Genomic DNA, 27,781 nt, shown 5'->3' with positions numbered 1-27,781 from the left:
AGGCAAAGAGATGGTCATTCAATGATATAATGGATTTCCAGAGCTTCCTGATGAAAAAGTCAGAGCTCAATGGAAAATTCAACCTCCAATTACAAGACGCAAGAGAGATATAGAAAGGTAAACAAGGAAAACACTATCACCCCTCTTATTCAATCTGGTACTAGAAATGTTAGCAGTAGCAATTAGAGAAGAAAAAGAAATCAAAGGAATCAAATTAGGCAAAGAAGAGACCAAGTTATTACTCTTTGTGGGTGATATGATGCTATATTTAGAGAACCCTAAAGAATCAAGTAAAAAACTACTTGAGACAAAAAAGAAATTTGGCAAAGTTGCAGGATATAAAATATACCCACATAAATCCTTGGCATTCCTGTATATTTCTAATTAAATCCAACAGCAAGAGATAGAAAGAGAAATCCCATTTAAAGTTACTGTAGACATTATAAAATATTTGGGAATCTACCTGCCAAAACAAACCCAGGACCTATATGAACACAACTACAAAACACTTCTCACGCAAATAAAGTCAGATCTAACTAAGTGGAAAAACATCAATAGCTCATGGCTCAGTTGAGCTAATATAATAAAATGACAATTTTACCTAAATTAAATTACATATTTAGTGCCATACTAATCAATCTACAAAAAAATTACTTTATACAACTAGAAAAAATAGTAACAAAATTCATTTGGAAGAACAAAAGGTCCAGAATATCAAGGGAATTAATGAAAAGAAATGCTAAGGAAGGTGGCCTAGCCATACTAGATTTTAATTTGTATTATAAAGCAGCAGTCATCAAAACTACTTGGTACTGGCCAAGGAATTGAGCAATGGATCAATGGAATAGAATGAGAACACAAGACTCAGCAGTCAATGATTATAGTAATCTACTGTTTGATAAACGCAAAGACCTCAGTTTTTGGGATAAGAACTCACTATCTGACAAAAACTTCTGGGAAAACTGGAATATAGTATGGCAGAAACTGGACATAGACCATTACATAACACCATATACCAAAATTAAGTCTAAATGGGTGCATGATCTAGGTATAAAGAACGATACTGTAAGCAATCTGGGAAAGCAAGGAATAGTTTAACTGTCAGATTTATGGAGAGGGGAAGACTTCATGACCAAACAAGAATTAGAGAGCATTATAAAATGCAAAATGGATAACTTTAATTATGTGAAACTGAAAAGCTTCTGTACAAACAAAGCCAATGTAATCAAGATTAAGAGGGAAGTGGGAAATTGGGAAAGAATTTTTAAAACCAATGTCTCCGATAAAGGCCTCATTTCTAAAATGTACAGAGAACTGAGTCAAATCCATAAGAATACAAGTCATTCCCCAATTGATAAATGGTCAAAGGATATGAACAGGCAGTTCTCAGAGGAAGAAATTAAAGATATCTATAAGCATATGAAAAAATGCTCTAAATCACTATTGATTAGAGGAATGCAAATCAAAACAAGTCTGAGGTACCACATCTCACCAGTCTGACTGGCTAAGATGACAAAACAGGAAAATGATAAAATGCAGGTGAGGATGTAGAAAAATTGGAACACTAATACATTGCTGGTGGAGTTGTGAACTGATTGATCCAACCATTCTGGAGAGCAATCTGGAACTATGGCCAAAGGGTATATCCTTTGACCCAGCAATACTACTTCTATGGTTGTATCCCAAAGAGATCACAGAAGTGGGAGGAAGACCCATATGTACAAAAATATTTATAGTAGTTCTTTTTGTGGTGGCAAAGAAGTGGAAATTAAGGAGATGCCCATCAATTGGGGAATGGCTGAACAAGTTGTGGTATGTGAATGTAATGGAATACTATTGCGCCATAAGAAACAAAGAGCAGATGGACTTCATATCTACCTGGAGAGGCTTATACAAACTGATGGTAAGTGAGAAGAGCGGAACCAGGAAAAATTTGTACACAAATTACAGATACAATGTATGTGTGGCGACCAACTTTGACAGACCAGACTCTTCTCAGAAATGCAGGGCTATCAGTAAACTCCAAAAGACTCATGATGGAAAGAGATGCCTACATTCAGAGGAAGAACCAGAAAGAACAGAGTTTAAATGCAGATTAAAGCAAATGACCTGCTCTCTTTCTTTTTCTTGTTTGGTGTGGTTTCCTCTTTCCCACTGTTCATTCCATCCAATACAATCCTTCTTTTCAACCTGACCAATGTCTAATGTGAAAGCATCTGCAGATCCTATACCTGATTGTATGCTGCCATTGGAGGGGATGGGAGGTGGAAGGAGGGGGAGAAAATTTGAAACTCAAAGAACTGGGGAACTGAATCTTGTAAACTCAAAGTAAACGAACAAATTAATAAAGACAAAAAGAAAAAAGAAAAGAAAATAGTTCAAGATTTATCTTGTTACTACATCATCCAAATTACATTAGCTTCTTCCTAATTACAGAAAGGTTGATAAGATGTTTAAACCCTTACCCCAAAGCTTTTCCAATTACTTATCTTGTTTAATTTGCTCTTATATTTTTAAGTAACTAGAATCCTAACTTCTTATTTGGCTGGAATTACTTAAGTGAGTAATATAATAAATAACTCTTAAAAGCAAAGCCACATGGATAGTACAAGGGGTAAGTCCAGGTAAGTAAAGATTGAGGGAAACCACAAAATAATCTCTTTTTAGAAAGATGGCTTTTTATCATCCACAAATTTTAATTTAGTAACTTGTCGAGTGCAGTGTCCACACTCTGAAGAGAATCTTAGGGACATACAGAAGTAAAGCTGTGTATGTTGACTTTAGGCCAGCAGAATAAAAACAATCAACCAATCACCATTTATTAAGTACCCACTACATGCCACGCACTGGGGACATAAAAAAAGGCAAAAGACAATACCTGCCCTCAGGAATTTTACAGTCTACTCAAGGAGACAATACACCAAAAATTAGGTACCTACAAGATCTATACAATGAATAAAGTAGTCCCTACTCTCAAAGAGTTTATAAGGATAAGACACAAATCCTGGTGAAATGCAGCAGAGAGCCACAAAACCAAATGCTATGTGAGGTCATTACCTACTGGGGAAGGAAAGGAGGGAAATCAGAGAAGGCTTCATGGAGGCCATAGACATATGAAAGTAATCAAGCTTCAATGAGGCAGTGATGAAGATGTATCTCTGAAGCCACCTGTGTGTATTTAAAGTTTACTAGAATGGATTCAAGGCTGAATCAATATTTCCCCTGGAACAAAACTACAGCTGTTACACACGCTGAAAGCTGAGAAGGGCAAGTTCTTGACAAATGATAGCCAGGTAATTTTGCCACAGTCACAAGAAAATTTTATGGCTATCATAAAGGTGGTTTCAAGGGACTTAGGAAAGTTTTGTTTTGGGGTTTTTTTTCCCCCTTTTTGTCTGAATGTTTTAGGTAGTTTTTGAATCACTGGCTCCTATGACTTCCATTTTCTTGCTCTATATTGGGGGAGTTATTTAGTGTTGACATAGGTTAAATTTATTTGGCAGGATGATTTGCAGAAAGACTAACCCATCTTCCTGAAATTCAATTTTACAAGTATTTACTAAGCACTTACCAGAGATAATAAATGGTACTCAAGTCATACAACAAATGGTTAACATGGATGACAAAATAGCTTCTTAGGGAAACAGACAAAATGCAACAGTCCTTCCATTCCATTGGAAGTGATTCATCAAAGCATAAACAGATAAGCAATTACAGGGTAATCTGAAGAGAGAGATAACAGCATCAACTAGGAAGGATGAAGAGAGTTCCTTATAGACTGGTGGCTTCCATTTTTTGGTTCCAGTACAGCCCAAAGGATTCGTGCTAAAAATCCTTTAGCCTTAAGTAGTAATAATATTCATAATAAATTACCCTGGGAATTCACAAAACACATTTTTGCTGCTGTTGTTGAAAGTGCTTTGCAGAAGGAATTAAAAAGCACCAGGAGGACCTCACAAGAGCTAAGCCAAGAGGGGCAGAGATAGTCGTATATTCTAGGCATGGAGGCAGAGATAGTAAGTCAGAGCACTGAGTTTGGGGAACAGCAAGTGGACCAGTTTGGCTCTCTACTAGACACTAGAGTGCATGAAGAAGAGTAATATGTAATAAATCTAGAAATGTAGACTGGAGCTAGGCTGCAGAGGGCTTTAAATGCCAAGTTGGGAGTCATCCCTTAGGATATAATAGGCATTTGGAATGCAATGTTTGTAAAAATACAAAAATCCTCAAACCTGGTGTGGATTGCTATGTGCAACATACAGCTAGTTTCATGGCATCCAATTTTTCGCCACTCCCAAAGACTCTACACACCACTACTAATTTTATTTTCCTCATATGGTATTTTATTCCATGAAGCCCCTCAGCACCTGAATCTCTAGAGGAAAAAAGAGCCATAAATTTAAGAACAGAATACACCTCAGCATCATATAGTCCACGCAACTTATCCATAGATACAGCTAGTAATATTTTTTCACTTCTTGATGTATTTGCTGTCACAGAATCATAGGGCCAGAAGTTTTGACCTTCTGAAGGGACTTCAAAAGCCATCTTGGTGAATCCATCCTCTCATTCTACAGATGAGAGGCCACGAGATGTCAAAATAACTGCCCAAGGTTATACAGGAAATGCCAAAGGATTTGAATCCGTGACTGTTTGCAAATACAACCTGGGTTATCCCCAATTCTAAGTAAGATAATAACTATTCTAGACTGTTTTCTAGGTAGACAGTTTTAAATAGTAAAATAAAAAAAAACTTTTTTATGCAAACCTTTATAAACTACATATGTATACAGTTATTTACAAGTTGTCTCTCATTAGAATGTACCCTCCTACTCCCCAAGCGAAGTCACTGATAAAAAGAAAGTTCCCTATATACAGCAAAACAGCTAAAGCAGCACTTTTTAGGCTAGCAAAAAAGTGGAAACAAAATAGGTATCTATATACTTTGTGGAATAGCTAAACAAACTGTGATGTGTGAATGGAATGGAATCCTATTAAACTGTAGGAAATGATAAAAATAATGAATACAAGAGAAACATGGAAAGAATTACATGAATCAATTGTCAAGTAAATGATACATAAGAACAACAAACAGAAAGAACCACCACCATAAAACAATCAAAAGTAAGTATTGCAAAATTACAAAGAATGAGGATAGCCCAAAGAAGAAGATATGAGAAGACATCATCCCTTACTCCTTTGCAGTGGTAGGAAATATATAGGTAGGAAACACTGCATGCGTTTCCAGATTATTTTTTTATGTGCTGACTGGTTTTGCTGAATTGTTTTTTTTCCTCTTTAAAAAAAAAATTCTTTGAATCAATCCTCTCATGTTCTGCTATGCATGACATTTTTTTAATATTTAAATTTATAAAATGTTTTTCTTTTCTTATTATGTATTTAAGTTTTAGCATTTGTCTAAAATTTGTTTTAAAATTTTTTTGAATTCTTTTGTTATCCAATGGGATGGGAGAGAAGAGGTAGAAGAGGGACACAAGAGAATTTAGGCAATATAAAACAGAAACTATCAATAAAACTTTAGCAAAAAATAAAAAGTCTCCTGGAGGCCAGGGACCATTTTTTGGATTCTCAGCACTGAGTACAACTTCTGGCACATAGTAAACCCTTAATAAACACATAATAAATACTAACCAACATCAACTTCTCATTACCTAAAATTGAAGCCAAACTTTTATTGCTTAATATTTCTAGGTTATCAATCAGTACATCTATTATTATACTCTGGTGTGAATGTAGACACAGATTGTGTGAGAAATGGAGACGAATGTATATTGACCAAAGGAGCTGGCCTGGAAATTGCCTGTCTTGGCTTTGGGTTATTTGCCTCTTTCTTAGAAAAGCAAAGGACAGGCTACAGTAAGACTTCCTGCCAAGGCAATATAACAAGACAGACTTCCAGCAAAATTAATTATTGAATCAAAAACTGAAGGAGCCTCTTCTCGTTTTCCTATACCAATCAATCCCCAGAAAAACACATTATTCCCACTCTGGTAAGTATGCTTTCTTCTTTCAACAACAGTCTTAACATCAACTACTATGCTTACATCACTAACACAAGGTACCTCCTGGTCAGCTTGCAAATAGTCTCCCTCTCACTGGCACTGTTGTGTTAAAGGTTGTGAAAGAAATTTATGTAACCCTTACCATTCCAAGAGTTCAAGCAAGAGAACTTTGGGAAAAAAAAATGATTCCAAAGCCTAAAATGTCTTCATCATCATCAGACAGAAGTACCTGAAGGTCCATTAGTGTGAGGGGGTCTCCTGTACCCTTGAGGGTTTATTACATGTTTTTTTTTTTTAATGTTGATTGATTTTATTTAATTTTTTTGTCTGTTCCTTTTAATTTTCTTGTCTTAAATAAGGGGGGGGGGGAGTCTAGAAATTCTTAATCTGGAGCCTGTGAACTTTTTTTTAAAAACATGCTAATAACCATATTTCAATATAATTGGTTTCTTTTGTAATCCTATATATTTTGTTACATTCTTACATTTATTACATTCATTACATACTTAAAAAAGGCAGTCACCAGACTGCCAATGATTGGTGTCCATTACACAAAAAAAAGCTTAGGGATCCCCAATACAGGCTATACAAATAAAAGCCTATTTAAAAGAAAAAAAGAGATGTTGACATGGTGCAAGTCAAACTGGATTCTAGACATTTAAAGCATTCTGAATAGAACAGCACCTTTAATGATACCAGATACCTTACATAGTGTTTATATGTCAAATCAACTTGTTCATAAAAATCTCCAATAATATTTCATTTTCTGAATAACATCTTAATCTAGACTAAATATTGAATCAACCCTGGGGGATGGGAGTGGGGGTGGGAGGAAGACTGTGGAAAAAAAGTCCTGAGAATTAATCTTTGTTCCCTAGGATGAGAATCGCCTCTATCAGGCAATGCCATTGTTTGGCTATTATCTGGCAAGTCTAGGGTCTGAAGCTACAGAAAGGAAGACAGGAATAACACCGTGGCCTACCCAAACATTTAATATGAAGGTTCTTAAAGCAGAGGTAAGCAAACCTGAGGCTTCTATGAGGGGATTTTCCTCTTTTGTTACAAAAGCCTATAGCATTTGCAGCATGCAAGAATGGTCAATCTAACCTCATTCTATGCATATCCAAAGATACAGAATTAACTGGCACTAGCAACGGTGGAATTTGGCAACTCTCCCCAAAAAGGCCAGTGTCAACAGCATGGTCAGGAGAGTGCTCTAAAAATGCTTTAAAATTATGGTTTAGCAGCATGATGGTTCACTGTCACATTTACCACAACCTCTATTTTACCCTCCAATATAGTCTGAAATGCCAAAGGCAGCCTTTAGAAAACATACCACTCAATCAGTAGCCTTTGCTAATAAAAAAAAAAAAAAACCTTTTGTCATTTCAATTACCATTGGCTACTTTCTCTGTTCCCTGAGAGCTACTCATATCAGACAGACTGTCTAGATTACCTAGACTAGAGTACCTAGATTTCTAGGTACTCTAAACTCTCATTATAAGCTAAGTTTACCTATAAGTTTATACATAATATATACTTGTATATTACACTATAGTACACTATGTATGTATAAGCTTATACATATTATACACTGCCAAGATGTAGAGGATTCCAATATTTATAACATATATTAAAATATATAATACATATACAATTCTCAACAGATGGAGAGATTCCAAATGTACAAAGAATCTAAGCCTAGAGTCTCAATATCATACAAAACAATGAACTAGATGTTATAGTGAACCACTAGCATGTTCTTGTGCTCACCGTTATTAAGCAATACGCACATGAACCCTATATATAGTACAGCAAAGAAAGGAGCTCTGCAGAGTCTTGGGGGTATAAACCCTGGCCAAGCTCATGTCTTGGTTCTATCTCTAACTCTGAAAATGGATACGTCATTTAAACCTATTTCCCAGTGCTGGTAATTACTTTGTAAATTCTACGGCACAAGTGAATTTCCAATTTTTTCTTTTTAAAAGGAGCAGGATTTTTCTAAGGCTTCTTTGCCGTGCTATTCATTAATTCAACAAGCATTTATTAAGCACCTACTATGTGATGCTATGCTATGCCCAGACAATAAAATTATAGAGAATGACAATCTCTACACTCAAGGAGTCATATAAAAATAGAAGCAGAAAAAAAAAAAACACCAAATAAATAAAAAATAATTAAGTGGCAATTAGGATGAAGGAGCAGGAAAAAAGAAAAGTCTTCATAAACAAAGTGGTAATTGGATTATGTCTCATCAGAAGAGGGAAGGGATAAGACAAATATGCCATATAAACAAAAAGCTATTTTCTTCCAGTGGGGGAGGTATTTGTTTTATCAGAAAAACAATAACTTCTCTTTATATAGCCTTCTAAGGCTTCCAAGCCCTTCCTCACAATTCTGTGAAACAGGCAGCACAAGAATTTTCACCCCCATTTTACAGGGGAGAAAACCAAGTCACATAAAGGTTAACTGACCCAGTCAGGAAGTGTTGGAGTCATGATTTAAACCCAATTCTTCCCCTCTTGGTGTTCTTTCCACTCCCATGAAAGGATTTCAGAGCTGTAATCAAACCTGCAACAAAATCTGATCTTTTGACTGTTATTGCACATGCGATAATTAGATACAAATGGTAAGCAGTTCATATCAGTTATTACAAATTACTTTTTCACAGCCAAACCTAGTTTTCAATTTTTATTTCCTTGCCTCATTTGTGCGGTAGCCCCCATCAGAGGCTTTCCTCTGTATCATTATTTTATATAATACTTAGCACAGTGACTGGCACACAACAGACACTCAGTAAATGTTTACTCACTGACTTTAATTTCCTTTATACGTACTACACACTGATTAAAACACAAAAAGCCTCTCAAACCTGAAGAATCTGCTCAAGTCGTGGTAGCCTGGACATGAGTATTCTCCTCCTTCATCTACTCCACCCCCTCATCCCCAGACTACATGCTCCGGGAGCTACCCCTAAAATCCTCAAAGTTAGGGGTATTTAACGTGTGTGTGTGTGAGACAGAGCCCTCTGGAAGTCTAGTGAAGCCTATGAACCCCTTCTCAAAACAATATTTCTGACTCCATAATATAAAATACCTAGTATTACAAAGAAAACCAGTTTTATTTATATAGTTATCAAATGAACAGGCAGTTTTCAGAAGCAGAAATCAAAGCTATCAACAATCACAGGGAAAATGCTCTAAATTATTATTGATCAGAGAAATACAATTTAAAACAACTCTGAGGTACCACCTCACACCTATCTGACTGGCTAACATGACAGAAAAGCAAAATGATAAATGCTGAAGGGGATATGGAAAAATGGAGTTGTGAGCTGGTCCAACCATTCTGGAGAACAATTTGGAACCATTCCCAAAGGGCGATAAAATGACATATCCTATGTCCCAGGAATACCACTATTAGATCTGTATCCCAAGGGAGGGGGCAAAGAAAAGGGAAAAGGACCTATCTGTACAAAAATGTTTATAGCAGCTTTTTTTGTGTTGGCAAAGAATTGGAAGTTGAAGGGATACTTATCAACTGGAGAATGACTAACAAACTGTGGTATATGATTGTGATGTAATACTCCTGTATTACATCATATAATGATGATAAGCAATGATGAAGGGGATGGTTTCAGAAAAATGTGAGAAGACTTATATGACCTGACACAAAGTGAAATGAGTAGAACCAGGAGAACACTGTACATAATAATAATGATTAACTGTGAAAGACTTAGATATTCTGATCAGGACAATTTTCCTGTTCCAAAGTCCCAAAGGATCCATGATGCTATCCATCTCCTTAATAAACTCTGACTACAGACTGAAGCACACTTTTTTCACCTTCTGTATTTTTCTGGTTTTTATGTCATTCTCTTTTGCAACATGGATAATATGAAAATGTTTTGCGTGACTCCATATGTATAATCAACAACATACTGCTTATATTCTCAATGGATGGGGGTACATCAAGGAGAGAGAATTTGGAACACAAAATTTTTAAAAATGAATGTCAAAAAAAGTTTTACATGTAATTGGGAAATATTTGATAAAAGAAATAAAAAATATTTTTAAAATATAGTTATTAAAATATTAAAAAAAAAACAAGTTCACACACTCCAAGAACCCCTGTCCTAGTAGAATGCAAGCTTTTTGAGGGCAAGAATTTGTCCTATTTACATCTTTGCATACCTATGCCTAGCAGAGCTCCATATACAATATATATATATATATATATATATATATATATATTTGATCAACTGAACTGATATGTAAACTTAAATACAAAGATGTAATGACTGAAATACAAAGCAAAGAATTTGTCTGACAAACTATTTTGGGATTTTCTGGACAGACTCAACACCTATACCAATAAAATTCGGCAATTATTAGAAAGAGACATCTATCATTAAGATCCAAAGTAAAAATACCTACTGCTACAGAAAAAGTCATGATACAATTGTTTAGATTCTCTAAAAGACAGCTATTTTCTTCCCCCCTAGGTGTGCCATGAAACCTATAACAGTTTCTAGTTCCTTACTGACAAAAAAAGTTAAACACCATAGAGAATATTTTGTGAGACTCAATTCTAACATAATTCTTTTGGTTCAAGTCTTAGTCACTCACCTGCAGAAGACGTGTTCACATCCTCCTAAGCACACAGGTTCCCTCAGGATGTTGATGCTGTTTGAAGAAAGAACAATGTCAATAAGCAGACAGATGCAAGAAGATCACTTTTATCCCTGAAGTATAAATGTACGCAAGGCCCAATCATACCCGACTAGATTTCTCTGGCTTTTAAACACAGGATATTAATGAGGTATACTGCTCAGGTCTGATGAAAGGTTGATTAAAACCTGTCTGTAGGACTCCAATGGCAAATCTGATTTATATTGTGAACCTATTAACCAAGCAAAAGTCTAGACTGGCCCATTTCTCCCTAAATATACACCAAGAGGAAAACACATGATATCCAGGATGCCATAAACTGACACAAATACTTAAAACCTACTGTCTGTCTCCTAGTTCTTTGAACTGTCAAAGTAACTCTTTGAAAGAGTGATTCTCAAAAATCTCTCTCACATACACACACAATCCATAAGGATCTATCTTCTCCATAATAAATGAATTTTATAAATGCCCAGAATGTTATGAATGTTTACAAGTCCTCAAAACTTACTCCTTACTTGTCAAAACACAAACCTTTAAAAAAAAAAAAAAACTACTACTCTTCCTTCAATGCTGCACCTCCCAAGTCCTGGCTTCTTCCTACTCCTTGTAACTTCTTAAGGCATAATGCTAAGGTTGTCGAGGTTGGGAGTTTGTTCCACAGAAAAGAATATATTTTATGCATCAAAAATACAATTTGGGCTGGAAAAACTGAGAAACTAATCTATGGGATCACAAAGTGTTCATGTCAGTCACAGGACAACCACCATATATGATACTTGTTAATTTTTCTATTTATAAATATAAATATAATAAATAAATAAAATATAAATTTTATATTTATAAATAGATATGTATATATCTATTTATACACTAACAGAGGCTCATCAGAAGCAGTCATTCATTGTTGCCAAGAATCATGGCGGGGTGATGAGGTGCTATTTGATGTTGCTTGTTTTTAACAGTGGCCAATGGGAGCCACTGAAGGGAAGTGGTAGGCAGACCAAACTAAGTTTGAGAAATACTGTTTGGAGGGCAGCTTCATAGATAAATAAATAGACAGACAGCAATGCATCTAGGAAATGGATGAAGAGATCCTTGGCCTTCCTCTACCATGGTCCCAGCAAAGCTAGGTACCTTCTCCCCTCCTTTTTCAGTTCTCTTTTAAGTGTAGCTTTCCCCCATTAGAAAAAAAGCTCCTTGAGGGTAGGGTCAGTCTTTGCTTCCCTTTCTATTTATAAGCCCCAGAATTTAACACAGTTCCTGGTAGATAGTAAGCATTTAATGAATTCCTGTTGACTGACTGCAGGAGTTTTATGTAAATATCTCTATTCTTCTCAGTGGTCATCATATTTATCATTTCTTGTAGTATAGTAATATCCTATTACATATTTATGCACCATAAAAAAATAAATTATTTTATCTCCAGTACTTTCTTACCACAAGAAGTGGTATCATAAATATTTTTTACACATATGGAGCTTTTGTTTTTGTCAGTAATCTCCTTGGGATACATGTCTGTCTAGGAGTAGAATATCTAGGTCAAAAGGAATGAGCATTTTAGGCATTTTATTTGCGTAATTCCAAATTGTTTTCTGGAATAGTTTTACTAATTCACAGCTCCACCAACAATGCATTAGTGTATCTGTCTTTCTAAAACCCCAAAGTGAGGCCTTTTAAAACACCTAAATGCAGCAGATAATACTATTAAAGAAACTGCTCTAATGAACCAAATAAAAAGTTATAACATGCCACAGAGGAAGGGAAGAAAAACACAAAAAAGCCAGGATTTGCGTGAGTACCAAACTCCGTGCTTGGTTTGCTACAGTATCCCTAGACCCCTGTAAGTATTTACAGCATTATATCCCATTCCCTGTGTATACACATCACATATCAATAAAAATATTTCCGCATCTCTATAAAGATCAAAAGTGTCACACTGCACATTTTAGTAGCTAAAAGCATTAAAGTGAAATTGAGCTTTTCAGAAGCGGCACAAAAGCAGAGTAGACAACCACATTCTTGCTCTCAAGAGATCTAAAAGGGTGTTCACTGACATTATACAAGCCATTACTTTTTAAAAACTCACAATACCTGACTTTTTCTATCACATTTTACTTGATAAAAATGAGTGGTACATATGTCAGACGTCTTGTGGTCCTAACTAAGTCCCTTCTTCTTTCTCCCAGGCTGATAGTGCTGAAACATAGGCAAAAAAAAGCTACTATTTTGGGAAGTCTGTAGGCTTTTTAGACCAAGAATATTTTAAGACATTCTTTATATTTGTTGTGCTTTAGTCATTTACAGTTGTGTTGGTGAGCCTTTTGGGGGGTTTTCTTGGTAAAGATACTAGAGTGGTTTGCCATTTCCTTCCCCAGCTCATTTTCCTGACAAGGAAACTGAGGCAGAGTTAAATGACTTGTGCGGGGTCACACAGCTTGTAAGTGTCTGAGGTTGAATTTGAACTCATTAAGATGAGTTTCCCTGATTCTAAACCCAGTGATGGATACACTGCACCCCCTAACTGTCCCACACTTACCATATACTGGAGCACATTATAGCTATCTGTATTCATGTCCTAGCTGCCTTAATCTGGGGTTCAGGGATAGATTTCAGGGGAGTCCATGAACTTGTTTTATTTTTCACTAACCTCTATGTGAAATTTAGCATTTCCTTTCATTGAAAACAGTGGAAACAAACCATGATTCAAAGTCCATAGGCTTTGAGAGACTACCAAAGGGAGTCTATCCCTTGGGCTTAGCACAGAGTTGGTCCCTGATAAATGCTTTTTAATTCATTCCTTCATTTTCACTAGTCATTACCAGATTGGGATGCTTCCATTACAGCCACCCTCATTTTCCCTCCCACTAGAACCCCCAAAACTCTACCTTTGGGTCCCTAGGCTGAGATAAGGGAGATTTCCCCAGATACAGACAAGCTTCCACCTCTGACACCCCTTCCCCATCCCATTCCCTTCAACTTCCTAGCTCCACTTTAAGAACTATCAGTAGCACAGTGGATAGAGCATATAGAATAAAGATCTCATTTTTCTGAGTTCAAATCTGGCCTCAGACACTTACTAGCTGTGTGACCCTGGGCAAGTCACTTTACCCTGTTTGCCTCAGTTTCCTCATCTGTAAAATGAGCTGGAGAAGGAAATGGCAAACCACACCAGTATCTTTGCCAAGAAAACCCCAAATGGGGTCAAGCAGAGTTGGACATGACTGAAACAGAAGAACAACACTCCCATCAGAACATAGTAAGCTCCTTGATGAAAGGGGATGTCTTGTTTATACAGTACCAGAAGGTTTATACAAACCTTCTCCTCTCGGTCTCTCTACTCTCCCTTCCAAACCCATCATGTCCATTCCCTATCCTAGGTTTTACTACTCCCGAATGTCTTTCTTCCTCCTCTTCCACCCACTTTGATAACAGAACCACTGAACCAAACCTAGAGTTCAAAGAGAATGTAGACATTCCATCTAATAAACAGCACACCACCCCCACCCTCTTCTACAAGTGAGAATTCAGAAACCCTGGGCAGTTAGGTGCCTTCCTGAAATGGCGGACAGGATTCAGGCCCCGTGACTCTCCAAGTTCAACACTCTGTACAACACACCTGTGCCATCTCCCTCAATCCCACCTATCCTTCAATATCTAGTTCCAGCCCCATACACCATTTACTTGCCCCTCTAAACCATTTAGCAGGAGGTCTATAGGTTCTAAACTAAAGCACTGACTTGTACTACTTTTCATAAACTGTTTCATGCCCATCTTCCCAACTAGACTGTAAATTCCTGGAGGGTCAAGGTCATGTCTTACAATTCCACTGCATTCCCCTTAGCACCAGAGTGCTCTATGCCCATAGTGGATAGCCACCAAATGCTTATTAATGAATGAAATGGCCAACTGTAGAGAACCTCATTATGATCTATGGTCCAGGTGATTTCGAAAGTGACTTCTAATCTGCTATGATTTCCACTAGACATTATTTCGGGCTCTTTTTTTCTTCCTTTTTTTTTTTTAAACACGGCTGGATTTTATATAACAAAGGACATTTACATAACAGGATTTCTGTTCCTTGAAAATTCAAGGATTTTGCTTTTTTTCCCCCTTGTCTATCATTATAATTCTATGACATCACAAGCAGCTGATGAGAAAAGGTCTCTGCTGTCATAATCCTTTTGACCTAGAAGAACTAAGCAGTGACAAAAATAAGCTTAAGAAATGAAGGCCCTAATGATATGCAAATTCTCTGCACACATGAAAGAAAGGAGAAGAAATAAAAAGCAAAGTTCTATGGAGGCAAAACTCTCCTTAACTAGAAGCAAAGTTGTCCGTTAGACATCAGATGCTATTTAATCTAAGAAAGATGATTACATAATGCCTCCCATTTCAAAGGGTCTCAAGGTATTAAAAGCTGGAGAAAAAGCTCATGCAATACTGAAATACACAAAAAAGTTAATTAAAACTAAAAATGCTTGACAATAAAAGAACCCAAAATGAGGGGAGGGGAGACTAGTGAGGAAGAACAAGTATTTCAGAGACAAAATCCCAAAAGCTAAGGATTCTGCTAAGAATGACCATTTTGTTTTTATTGTTAAAACAATGACTAAAATGCCCATGTCCAGAGATTCCATGGTTAGGCTTGTACCCCAAGGAATCCATTGATAAGAAAGTCCCCCAATACACCAAAACAATTACAACAGCACTTTTTTGTGATAGCAAAGAATTGAAAACAAAGTAGATGTGCATTAATTGGGGAAAGGCTCACCAAATCATGGTCACGTGAATGCAATAGAATATTACTGCACTCAAAGAAATGATCTGTATATACGGCTGAGCGTGAAGCTAAGAGTCAAGAAACAACACACACAGACCATGACAACGTAAGTGCAAAAAAAAAGCACACACCAAAAAAAGGCGAATGCTGCAAAATTTCAAAGAACAAACCAAGACTCCAAAGAAAAGATGCAAGAAAATACTCCATCTCTTTGCAGACATCGGAGGTCTACAAGTATGGTACACTGCACATATTTTCAGATCTTTGCAATCAGTGTTGCTTCTTTTGTTCTCTTTTTTTTTTAATTTTAAAAAATATTATTGTTATTTGGAGTGGCTCTCTGGAAAGGGAGAAGGAATACTTGGAGAAAATTTGGTGATGTTAAAATAGAAAATTTATTTAAGAAAAAGAATGCCCATTTTAATAAGCAATTTTAGAAAGATCTCTATTTTAGATACAAGTCAAACGGCCTCCTAAGAGATACAAAAATGAAACAGCAGACCCAAGGAAATCAGAAAGCGTTTGGATATCCTGTCTTAAGAATTTTCCTCTAGAAGCAGATGACATTTGGGTAAAGGCTGACTGACTTCCCAAACAGACCGAAACATATAAAAGTCCTCTTGACTTAAAGCACTTTCACTAAATACATTTCCATGGTCCTTTCATCACAAAATACTTTTTGATTACACACTATATGCAACTTCTGACCATGGCACTGGTGAGGGCAATGAAGTGTTTATTTAAAAAAAGCAGTGTCCAGCTGCTTTGATTAGGGAGGGATCACAGAAGCAGCTCAATTTAAAGAAGTTGGTGTTTTTTTGGGGTTGCCCGTCACGGATCTGAATCTCAAGTCCTTAACTAATCATAAACTGTGGGTCCTTGGACAACCTATTAAATACAAGTTACATCCACCCCATTACAACATGACAACAGTTCCTATTTCCTCAATGATGAGTCATACTGGCCATGAGGACAGAACAATGAACACAGTAGGTACTTAATAAATGTTGATTGATTGAGCTCAGGAGTCAGAAGACCAGAGATCACATGGCTCCTCAGTCCTTTACAAATCTGCATAATCATGGACAAGTCATTTCACCTATTTAGCATCAAATTTCTCATCTGTACAACCGGAATAATACTTAAAATACCATTCACAAGGTGGCTGAACACAGCACTTTGTAAACCTGAAAGTTTACAGAAACCTGAACTGTCATTCCCCCATTTTAATAAATAATAAAGTAAACAATGCAGTAAATATAATATAGTAAAATAAATATATTCTCTCCTTTAGTCAGTCAGTCAGTGAACATTTATTAAGCACCTATGATGTGCTAGGCACTGGGGAGGCCATGAAAGGTAAAAGATAATCCCTAATCTCAAAGAGCTCAAATTCTTTTTTTTCTTTCTTTTTTAAAGCAATCGGGGTTAAGTAACTTGCTCAAGGTTACATGGCCAGTTATTTCTGGGTGTGGTGCTGAGTATCTGAGCCCGGATTCGATCCCCAGGTCATCCCGACACTGGAGCTGGTGCTCTTACTGAGCCACCTGGCCGCCCCTAAGCAATTGGGATTAAGTAACTTGCTCAAGGTTACACAGCTGGGTGTTTCTGGGTGGGTGCTAAGTGTCTGAGCCCGGATTCAAACCCAGGTCATCCCGACACTGGAGAAGAGCTCAAATTCTAATGGAGGAAATAACAGGTACACAAGTAGGTCCAAAAAAAGATACATATAGGAAAAACTGGAGGTTATCAACAGAGGGGCTTAGCATGAGCCCAAAACAATGGTAGATGCATAACAAATTATATTGATGGAGGGAAGATACTAGAATTATGGGGAATAGGAAAAGGATTCCTGCAGAAGGTGGGGTTTTAGCTGGGACATGAAGAAAGCCAGGGAAGTGAGTAGACAGAGATGAAGGACAGAGCATCTTAGGCATGGAAGGTCTTGCCAATGAAAATGCCCAGAGTTGGGGGAAGAAGTATCTTGTTTGAGGATCAGCAATCAATGGACTAGAGTATTGGGGGTGGGTGGGTACAAAGGTACAAGGTGGGTGAAAGGTACAAGAAGCCTAGAAAGGCAAGGGGGAACAGGTTATGCTGGATTTTTAATTATAAACAAAGATTTTATATTCGATCCTTGAAGGATAGGGAACCACTGGAGTTTACTGAGTAGGTAGGGTAACATGGTCAGACCTAAGGTTTAGAAAGATCACTCCAGCAGCTGAGTGAAGGATGACTTTTTGGGAAAGGTAACCATCGTCAGAGGAAAAACAAAGTTATCATGGTGGCCTAAAACTTCATTCTAATATTATTTATCAACCACTCATATGAAGAGAACTGTGCTATGCACTGTATAAAAATACAATGGGTCTTAATAAATGGAAAACATCTTAAAAGTATACCTAACTGTATATTCATGAACCAAGCTACAATGACTGCATTGAGCATGCATTTATCACAAGAGTACTGGATGTGGACTTAGAATTACAGGATCAAAAATTTAGACAAATTTGGAAGGAAACTTAGAGGTATGGTTCAACCTCTTCCTTTTACAGTCAGTACTGGGTCTGAATTCTGCTTCTGCTTGTTTGTTTGCTACCTATTTTAGGCAAGCATGTCACTTTAGTTTCCAATGTGGTGACTAGACTAGATAATCCCTAAAGCTAAGTGACTTAAGGCTACTATACCTTAAAGAAATACATATTACAGGGGGGCTAGGTGGCGCAGTGAATAGAGCAGCAGTCCTGGAGTCAGGAGGACCTGAGTTCAAATCCGGCCTCAGACACTTAACACAAAAAAACTAGCTGTGTGACCTTGGGCAAGTCACTTAACCCCAACTGCCCTCCAAAAAAAAAAAAGAAATACATATTCCACTAAAAGAGCAAGAACCACAGAGCAAGCAATAGGATTCCAAGACTATTTCTTATCCAGTCATCATGCCTATTCTGTCTATCTCACTCCCTATTCTCTAGATACTCCCCAACTGCCTAGCAAGGATCCCCTCCTTTCCTAACCTCCTCCCTCCTCTGGTCCAGCTCTAGACACATGACCAGATTAACTCTGCCATCTTTCCTAGATGAGATTTTTCAATCTACTTTATCTATGGCCTTATTCACCTTCCCTTTAATTTTACAAACCCGAAGTATCCTTCACTCATCATCCCTCTCCTTTATGTGCAGACCACCCCCATTAAAAGGACAACAGCCCACCAACCACCCCCATTAAAAGACTGCCTTTGCTTCTATAACTGTTCCTCACCTCAGCAAAGTGCCAGGAGCATAGGGATAAGGACCGGGGTTGTGATTTCACGGTAACCCTATCAATGCACCATCTCTGTAATTGATAATCTTAGGCAGTTGCTTAGAACACTGCAAGTTAAAAGGCATTACCCGGGGTCACTCAGACAAGTATGTGTCAGAGGAAGGATCTGAACTCAGGTCTTTCTGGCTTCGAGCCTTATGCTCTATCCACATTGTGCTATCTGGAATGGCCCAGCAGCATGCGTTTAGCTTAGCACATAGTAAGCAAATACATTTTTTTTCATTCATTTATTCGTTCCTACATTCAGGACCCCAGCCTTGGGAGTAGTTCTATCAGAAATACCTCAGAGAGAAAACCAGATAGTAAGAAAGGGAGGGCATCAGCAGGTAGAAGTGGAGAAGGCATTAGAAGAAAAAGAACCCCTGCCTCCGGTTCTGGGTGAATTATAGATAACAACTTGCTAAGTCATGCAAGAGTTACAACAATCTCAGGCATAAAAATTATAGCAACAAATATGGTCATAAGTGCAAAAAGCAAGGAAAACAGCTGTCAATCATCTATTTTCTCGTAATCCTCCATCAAAAAAGGGAACTGAACAAGTACCACATCTGAGAATCCTCCATCAAAAAAGAGATTTCTGAACACCAAAAGCTCTCCAATGCATCACAGAATTGTAAATTTAAAGATGGAAGGGTTAAAGTTCATTCAGGTTAGCCCCTTCATTGATAACAGGTGAGTTAGATTCGGCCCAGAAGTTAAGTGACACAGGATGTGACCAAGTACACCCAGGAGATGAATACAGATGGATGAATACATAGTTATCTGCCTCCTTTAGACATTGAGCTCCTAGGATGTAGGGGCTGTCATTTGTCTATCTTTGTATTCCCAGCACTTAACGAGGTGCCCAGAACACAGTAGGTAATTATAATTAATAAATTAATAAATGACTCCAAATTTCTGGATCTTTCCACTGCCCCAACATTACTCCAAGAAAGTTCAGAACTGACTCCTAGAATCTCACCCTCTCAGAAAAGTCAAAAAGAAAAACTCAAAAAAGTCAAAAAGAAGAACAGAAAAGACATCTCAACAGACATCTAAAAGCTACAAAGTGTACACTGCTTTTCAATGTTGTTATTCTAAAGACAAACAAAAGAACACTGAAAATTCCCCAAATCACTGGAAGCCAATCAAAAATGCAAATACACACCTAATTATTATAATTCACTAAGTAGCTGTCACAATCTGAATTTACATGAAACCTGGGATTATACACTGCCATTCTGCTTGTCAACTCCCACTTCCTTTGGGAACAAACTACTTTTTTTTCCCAATATCACTAATGTGTTGTCTGTTGCCTCTCAAAGAGAGAACTGGACTAACTTCATTTTTTCTCATTTTTGAAATAGCTCTGGAACTTTTGAGAAGGCCCAGATCTACATATCGATCACCATCTGGTCTAGCACATTAGTTGACATCACTTTGAGGCCTTAGGTATCATTAAAGGTCAAAAAAACATGTCCTGTAATGCAGCCAGCTCACCACATCTGGTACTCACAGCTTACCATTCCCCTTAGACCAGAAGAGCAGGGCTTCTATTTAAAAAGGGGGTTCAGCAGAGTTTTCTCCACCTTTACCACCAACTGCACTGCTTTAGATCTTTCTTTTTATTTTGGACTTTGGATTTTTATTCTTTTTATTTTGGACTTTATTTTGATCTTGGGAACTCCCCATCACGCTAAGTCAGGTATCTTCTTTCCTCCCAGATTCTTTTTTGGGTGTGCTATCTTCCCTGATTAGAGTGTAAACTTCAGGAAGGCAGGGATTACCTTTGTTTTTATTTCTATTTGCATCCTCAACGCTTAGCACAGTGCCTGGAACATTGTTTTTGGTCATTTTTCACCTGTTACTTCTTTTATGGGGTCTCCTTGGCAAAGATACTGGAGGGGTTTGCCATTTCCTTCTCCAGCTCATTTTACAGATGAGGAAACTGAGATAAACAGGGTGAAATGACTTGCCCAGGGTCACACAACTAACAAGTGTCTGAGGCCACACATCTTCCTGACTTCAAGTACTTCACCACTTAGCTGCCCTCTCCTAGAACATAGTAGGTACTAAATGTTTATTGACTGACACCTCCACCACCACCACCACCACAATTATCATCATCACAGTAAAAACTGACTTGCCAAGTACTTTACATATTTCATTTGGGAATCCTAACAATCCTATCATATTACAGGTACTATTACAATTATTGACACTCAAAGTCAGAGGCAGGATTTCCAAGGTTGCTGACTCCACATCCATCACTCTATCCACTAGACCATGTTGACCGTTCCTAGCAGTGAAACTGCCTTCAATTACTACTATAGGCACTGATAAGCTGTCCAATGGGGATGCACTGGTCTGTGTAATCACCACACTTGTGTGGATAAAAAGTCAGAAATGTAATCTCCAAATGGCAAATTCTTAAATGGTATGGAAGTAAAAGAGTCAAAAAGGATATTAAAAAACCAGAAAATTCAGACACCTTAAAAGTCACAAAGTACTACAAAGAAGTATTTCAAGAGGGTTAAAGATTGGTGACAGTCTATATGTTAGAAACGTTCCACAATCTCCCTGAACTGATTACTAATTTCATTGCATTATGATCTGTGATGGAAGTGATTCCCATTCCTGCCTTTTCACATTTATTTGCAACATCTGTGCCATAATACGTGGTTAATTGTAATTTTTGTAACAGTTCTATGTAGTACCATGAATTATGTATATTCTTTAGCAGTCCCATTTAGAAGACATGTTATTTCTCCAGATACACTGGGGTGGGGGGAGTGTCTATAACTGATTCACTTTTTTCTATCCCCAGCAACTAGCACCTAGCATATAGGAGGTGCTTAGTAAATTATCCCACCCCACTCCCAAGTCACATAGCAGGTTTGTTGATTAAAACTTCTGGATAGGATACAATAAAACCTGATGCAAAATAAGACTTCATTTGACACATTTTCTCTAGAAAAAAATGAATATTCCATTGCTTTTTTTTTCTTTCTGGAGCGGGGAGGGCAGGGCAATTGGGGTTAAATGACTTGCGCAAGTGTTAAGTTTGTGAGGCTGGATTTGAACTAAGGTCCTCCTGACTCTAGGGCTGGTACTCTATTCACTGCACCACCTAGCTGCCCCTATTCCGTTGCTTTTCAGAAGAAGTATATTTTCAGAGAAAACTAATTACCCCTAGTGAACTAGTAATCTCCAAATGGCAAACTCTTAAATGGTATGGAAGTAAAAGAGTCAAAAGGGATGTTCAAAAACCAGAAAATTCAGACACCTTAAAAGTCACAAAGTACCACAAAGAAAAGTATTTCAAGAGGGTTAAATATTGGTGGTAGTGTATATGTTAGAAACTCTCCATAATCTCCCTGAACTGATTACTTATTTTATTGCATTATGATCTGTAATGGAAGTGATTCCTTCCAATTTTACTCTGGAGAATTATAATCAGATGTGAGGGGTCATAACCTCCAGAGCACTGTCCTAGGAGTTATATGAGAGGCCCTAGGGGTACCACACTAACTAGGCCCCTCAGTTTTTCACCAATATAATGGAGATAATAATTATTTCACAAGAAACAGTTAAGGATTAAGTGAGCAATATGTATGAAGAGTTCAGTAAGACTTAAGAGAATGAAAGCTCCCTGAGGCCAGGGACTGTTGCGTTTGGTCTCTGAATCCCCAGTAAGCAATCACCAGGCCATACACAGAAAACATAATGTATTATCTCTCTGGAGAGTCCAACAGACAGTGGATGCCAAGAGAAGCTAAGAACTAAAACTCAAGTATTACTATCTAGCCTCTTTACATTAATTAGTTTTTGCTTGTTTTTGTTTGTTTGCTTTTAAATCCAGGAAGGAACATGTTAAAACAAAAGTAATTATCTTTGCAAAGTTACTAGAGAATGGCAGTCATTTAGAATAAACAGCTAAAAGAGTAAGAATTTGGGTCTTAATTTGAGCCACGGCCGGGACGACTCTTTCCAAGATGTTGATGATGATGGTGTGTTTTACAATTATTATTTGATCCTCACAATCCTGGGAGTGCTATTATTATCTCCCTTTTACAGATGAGGAAAGTAAGACAAACAGTTCAAGTGACTTGCCTAGGGTCACACAGTAAGTGTCTGATGCCAATCTGAACTCGGGTCTTCCTAACTCCAGACTTAGCTCTCTATTCACAGGGAATCCCCTACCTGCCCCATTAACATTATTGTTGTTTTCATCCTACATTCTATAAGAAGGCCAGTGATATCACGAGGCTGATATCCTGACTTTAGAGTGAACTGGATTCAAGTGAAACAGAGCTATACAAAGTACAGGAACATTTCTGTTCAGATACTCTTTTTTGCAGCCAACTTCCCAGCAGAAATGCTGAAAAAGTCTATTTTTCCCAGTAGAACTGAAGCATCTACTATCAAACTGTCCTATGTGGGCAGGGATTATTTTTGCACCTCCAGTACCTAGAACAGGGTGTCAGATACAGTAGGTACCAAATAAATTCTTGTTGACTAGAAGCATACAGAAATCTATTATCTGGCTCTCTTCCTCATTCCTTTTGGTTGGCCATGAGGAAATGATGAAGATGGAGGGGTAGCTTTGTATGTCCTTTTTTCCCTTTCATTCATTAGACTGTTTGGTGAGAAGGGCTGAAGGGCTGATTCTGCTTGAGGGCTTGATCACAGAGCCCCATCCCAGGTCAGCAGGAGACCTGGGAGCCTAATTCCAGTTAGCTGAGCTCCAAAAATATACAAGTCAAAATAGCAAATTGCTTATGTATAATGGAAGTCTTCACTGCCAGCTAAACACGTACCTTTCATTCCTGTTGTTAAGACCCTTGGAAAACCCAATTACCAAGAGGTTCCCAGGTGAATATGGATTCAAAGACAAGGGTTTTTATAGGACCATGGAATTTTAGGGTAGAAAAAGCCTCCAGAAACTAATTAATCCAACCCTACCCCTCACACTGAGGAAACTGAGGCAGACAAAGTGAAGGGACTTGCCCAGAGTCACAGAGCCACTAAGTATGAGGAATTTGAGGAAACTGGGGGCCACAGAAGGAAAATGATTAGCTCAAGACAATGAGGGGCAGCTAGGAGATGCAGTGAATAGGCCCTGGAGTCATGACGACCTGAGTTCAAATCCTGCCTCCAACAGGTGACACTTACTAGCTGTATGACCCTGGGCAAGTCACTTAACCCCAATTGCCTTGCCTTCCCCCCTCAAAAAAATAAACAAAAAGTAGAGTCAAAATCAGATTATACATCTTCACCCCATCCCCTCCTGTTTTCCTCCACACCCATTTGGTTTTACAGGATGATTAAAAAATGAGATTTCTAGAACACTTTAAATTAGCTTACAAAGTACATGTATATACACGATCTCAGAGCCTCACAACAACCCCATAGAATAGTCAGTGGAGGTATTATTATTACCATTTCACAGATTAGCAAAGTGAGGTTCAGAGAGGATAGATAATTTTTTCCATGGTCACCAGGACAACTGGAAGTATCAGATCTTCAAGCCCAAGCACTCCACCCACTAAGCCTGCCCACTGCCTCATTGAGCGTGTTGATAAACTAATAAAATTTCTATTGCCTACTTTAAGCAATATACATACTTGTCTAGTTAGCTGGGACCCATTCCCTAAATCCATGTCTACTTCCCCCTCCTTCCCCAAATTAGTGCTCGGGGCTGACAGAGATGAATTACCTATCTTCAAGAATCCTCCAGACTCCTGCTTCAATGGAGATAATACTTTGCCACTTAATCATTTTCTCCTGGGCTACATTTGTGTTTTATATTCATCTAGAGCATCCCATGAAAGTAAGGAGAGAGGGAGAGGATGGTCCTCTCCCTGATTTTGGGTAATTTCACCTACCACCTAAATACCTTTACTTTAGGCCTCAAGTCCTGTCCACTGAGTTAGAAACAGTGTTGATTCCTATTCAAGAAATCAAAAGCCCTGGGTTCCAAACCTTAACGTTACTTCCTTAACCTTAAAACCAGGAGAAGGAATAATTGCATTGTCAAGATACTATTAGGAGACACCCTGTTTTCCAGGTCTAAGGCCCAGCAAGCAGGCTGTGCCCTGAGCTTGGCATAACAACAATCCTTTGCACTCACCCTCTGGAAAAATCACAATTACTGTACTGCTCTGGCCAGCACCAGGTGTTGTCTGGGCTCAGACAAGCACCAGACATGAAACCCCACTATGAATCAAACTTGTGTCACTGTTGCTGTTACCCTTCATTGTCAGGGCTACAGCTCAGTGCGTAACCACAGGTACAAGCAGTAACTTTCAGTCCTACTACATCGGGTGCCCCCACTAGGGGCAGAGCCCCGCACACACCTCTAATCGCTCTCCTGGCTTGCGAGCCTTTTCCCCCACTTTGAAATTAAACCTGTATGATTCCTGACTCTCCTGTCTCTAGCCTGCTCTTCCACAACTCCCCAGACATTTCCACACCGTGCCACCTGTCCTCTTGATATCACCTTCCACTCCCTGGAAATCTCCAGCTCTGCCCGCCATGCAACAGTGAGCTTTGCCCTCATTTCATTCCCAACCAGGCCTACAAGGCACTTCCCAGACATCTCTACATCATGCTGCCAACATCCTCAAATCCCTTATCCCCCACCCCCCCAAAAAAAACCTTGGATTCAGCCACTGGGAAGCCGGGCTCCCTCTTTCCCTCACCAGAATGCAAACTTCTTTTCAAAGCTCTGATTTGGATTCACAGCTTTTATTTGTTGTTGATGTTCAGTCCTTTTAAGCCCAGCAGACTCTTCATGTTTCCATTTGGGGTTTTCTTGGCAGAGATACTGGAGTGGTTTGCTATTACATTCTCCAGCTCATTTTTCAGATGAGGAAACTGAGGCAAACAAGGTAAAGGGACTTGCCCAGAGTCACACAGCCACTAAGTAAGAGTACAAGGCTAGATTTGGGCTCAGGAAGATGATTCCTCTTAACTTCAGGCTTGGCACTCTATCCACTGAGCCGAACAGTACCTGTCCCCTCAGTTCGCCTTTCTTCCTTCACGCTTTGCTCCTTTCTCATTTATTTCTGACTGCCCAACTAAAATAAACACTATTTTATAAAACGAGGATCTACTCAGTTTGTATACTAAGTCTTAATAAGTACTTGTTGACTGCATTAGTTTATGTAAATATCCCTAGTCTTCTCTACAGTCATCACTTTCATCATTTCTTAGAGAACAATCATAATCCATCACACATTCGGGTCTTGTTTAAATTTATATCAGCACAGTGCCTGGTACAGACACTAAACAATTTATCTAACATCTGGCTCTACGCTACCTTAACTCATTCTTCAATTTATCCATCTACAATCTAGATCTATCTATGTGACCTCTGACAAGGCCCCTCACTCTGGGCCTCAGTTTCCCATTCTGTAAAACAAGGGAGCGGCACTCAGTTTTTCTAAGGCCTTTTCTTTCCACATTCCAGTAACAGATCTGATCAGCAGAGGAATACACTGGCTACTTTTACACACCTGACTGCTCACCACCAGCCCCGCCCCCACACGCCCCCAAGACACGCAGAAAAGAGAGAAGTCTGCACTGCATCCAGCGCTGTCAGGTTCCTAGTTTCCAATTCTCGTCTGGCAGAGCCAAAATCTGCAACTTTCCACGCAAATTTAAGCAGAACTAACATTAACTAAACCTGCCAAGGGGCGGGGGGAACCAAGTAAAATCCTCATTTCAACAAACAAACAAAGCCTCTCTCTTTGGTGCAACAGGTTTTTGTGCTGAGTAACTTCTAACTGGAAACCAAAAGGCACGAACTCACATCAACATACACTGGATACAATTATAATATTTCTTGCTAATTACTACATTTCCATAAATGATATTTACAAATATGATACTGTATTTACTGTCCCTTTGTAATTTGGTTAATTTTATCTTAAGCTATTATTTATTTATTCCTATTAATTTGTTATATTATGATGCTGTTTTATTACTATTAATTTATTCTAAACTCTCTGTTCTAAGCCAGAGGTTAGAGACAAGCCCCAGGGAGTGCCACGGAAATGCTGACGAAGGCAAGGAGGCGCACAGGCGGCCCCTCCACGACCCTTCACTCAAGCCCAAGGCTCGGCTGCCCACCAGACCAGGTGCTTCCTCCCGGTAACCACAGGCCGGCGGAGCCCCTCCCAGGCACTGCCCAGGCCCCAGGCCCCGCTCCTCCCAGCTTCGTTCCCTGCCCATTCATTCCGGGCGCTCCCACGGAACGGAACCGCACTAACTGCATCCGCTCCATTTGCACGCATGCACTTGGGTTCTCAGGTCAAACAGAACGCAGCCCGGCCCCATTAGTACGAATTCAGGAAGGGGGGGAGCTGCCCGATGCAAGTTCCTCGGGAGCACGGGGGCGGCTCTGCTCCCGGGGGTCACTCGCGGACCCGGGGCCCCGGAAGGCCGGGCCCGCAGCAGGGGCCGGCGATAGTTACCAGCGCGAGCAGCGCAGCGGCGTCTCCAGCTGCTCCAGCGCCGCGCGGCAGTGGGCCCAGGCTCCTCCGGCCGGCTGCATGGCGGGCTCGGGGCACTGCTGGTTCCCGGAGCGCACCCTCAGAGGAGGCTCGCGCTGCATCCCCGCGCCCCGGGCCCCGAACCCCCGCAACGAGCAACTTTCCGGGACGCCGCAAACTTCCTGCGCCCGCCAAGGGCCGGCAGCCGCGCGCGCTCGGGGCGGGGCGGGGCGCGGAGCGCGGGAAAAGCCTCCGAGGAGGCGGGGAAGGGGGCGGTCCCGGGGACTGAGGCCTCGCCTACGCGCTCCGGAGTCCGGGTAGCGAGAGCCCAAGGAGCCCAGCGCCCCCCGCCGCAGCCTTGGGTGAGGCTCGGCGCTCCCCGCTGCTCGTGGTTGACCAGAACTTGACCTTACAGTGAACCCTAACAGCATCTTCTGTGACGCCTTGGATCTCTGGGCTAGGTCTGCAATACCTGTTCTAAATGCTAATGAGATTAACCGAAATGTG

At 39.3% G+C, this 27,781-nt stretch overlaps 1 protein-coding gene across 3 annotated transcripts in view; it reads right to left on the bottom strand.

Moving 5' to 3' along the window:
* The window catches only part of BARD1 (BRCA1 associated RING domain 1), a 142,815-nt gene extending 115,315 nt beyond the window's left edge, over nt 1-27,500 (bottom strand). For 2 of the 3 annotated variants that reach the window (XM_069075205.1, XM_069075206.1), the window contains exons 1-2: nt 27,257-27,500; nt 10,652-10,708 (exon numbers count right to left, since the gene is read on the bottom strand). In XM_069075205.1, the coding sequence (XP_068931306.1) occupies nt 10,652-10,708; nt 27,257-27,396 (197 nt within the window). In that variant the 5' untranslated portion in view covers nt 27,397-27,500. The remainder of the gene's footprint in view (nt 1-10,651; nt 10,709-27,256) is intronic. The other variant, XM_069075207.1, reaches the window with a different exon arrangement.
* Between the last annotated feature and the right edge of the window lie 281 nt (nt 27,501-27,781).

Source organism: Petaurus breviceps, unplaced genomic scaffold (genome assembly GCF_028583685.1).
Source record: "Petaurus breviceps papuanus isolate PSGF00001 unplaced genomic scaffold, PetGlider_PUasm1.0 90903, whole genome shotgun sequence".
NCBI lineage: Eukaryota > Metazoa > Chordata > Mammalia > Diprotodontia > Petauridae > Petaurus > Petaurus breviceps.
This window is presented reverse-complemented; position numbering and strand designations above follow the sequence as displayed.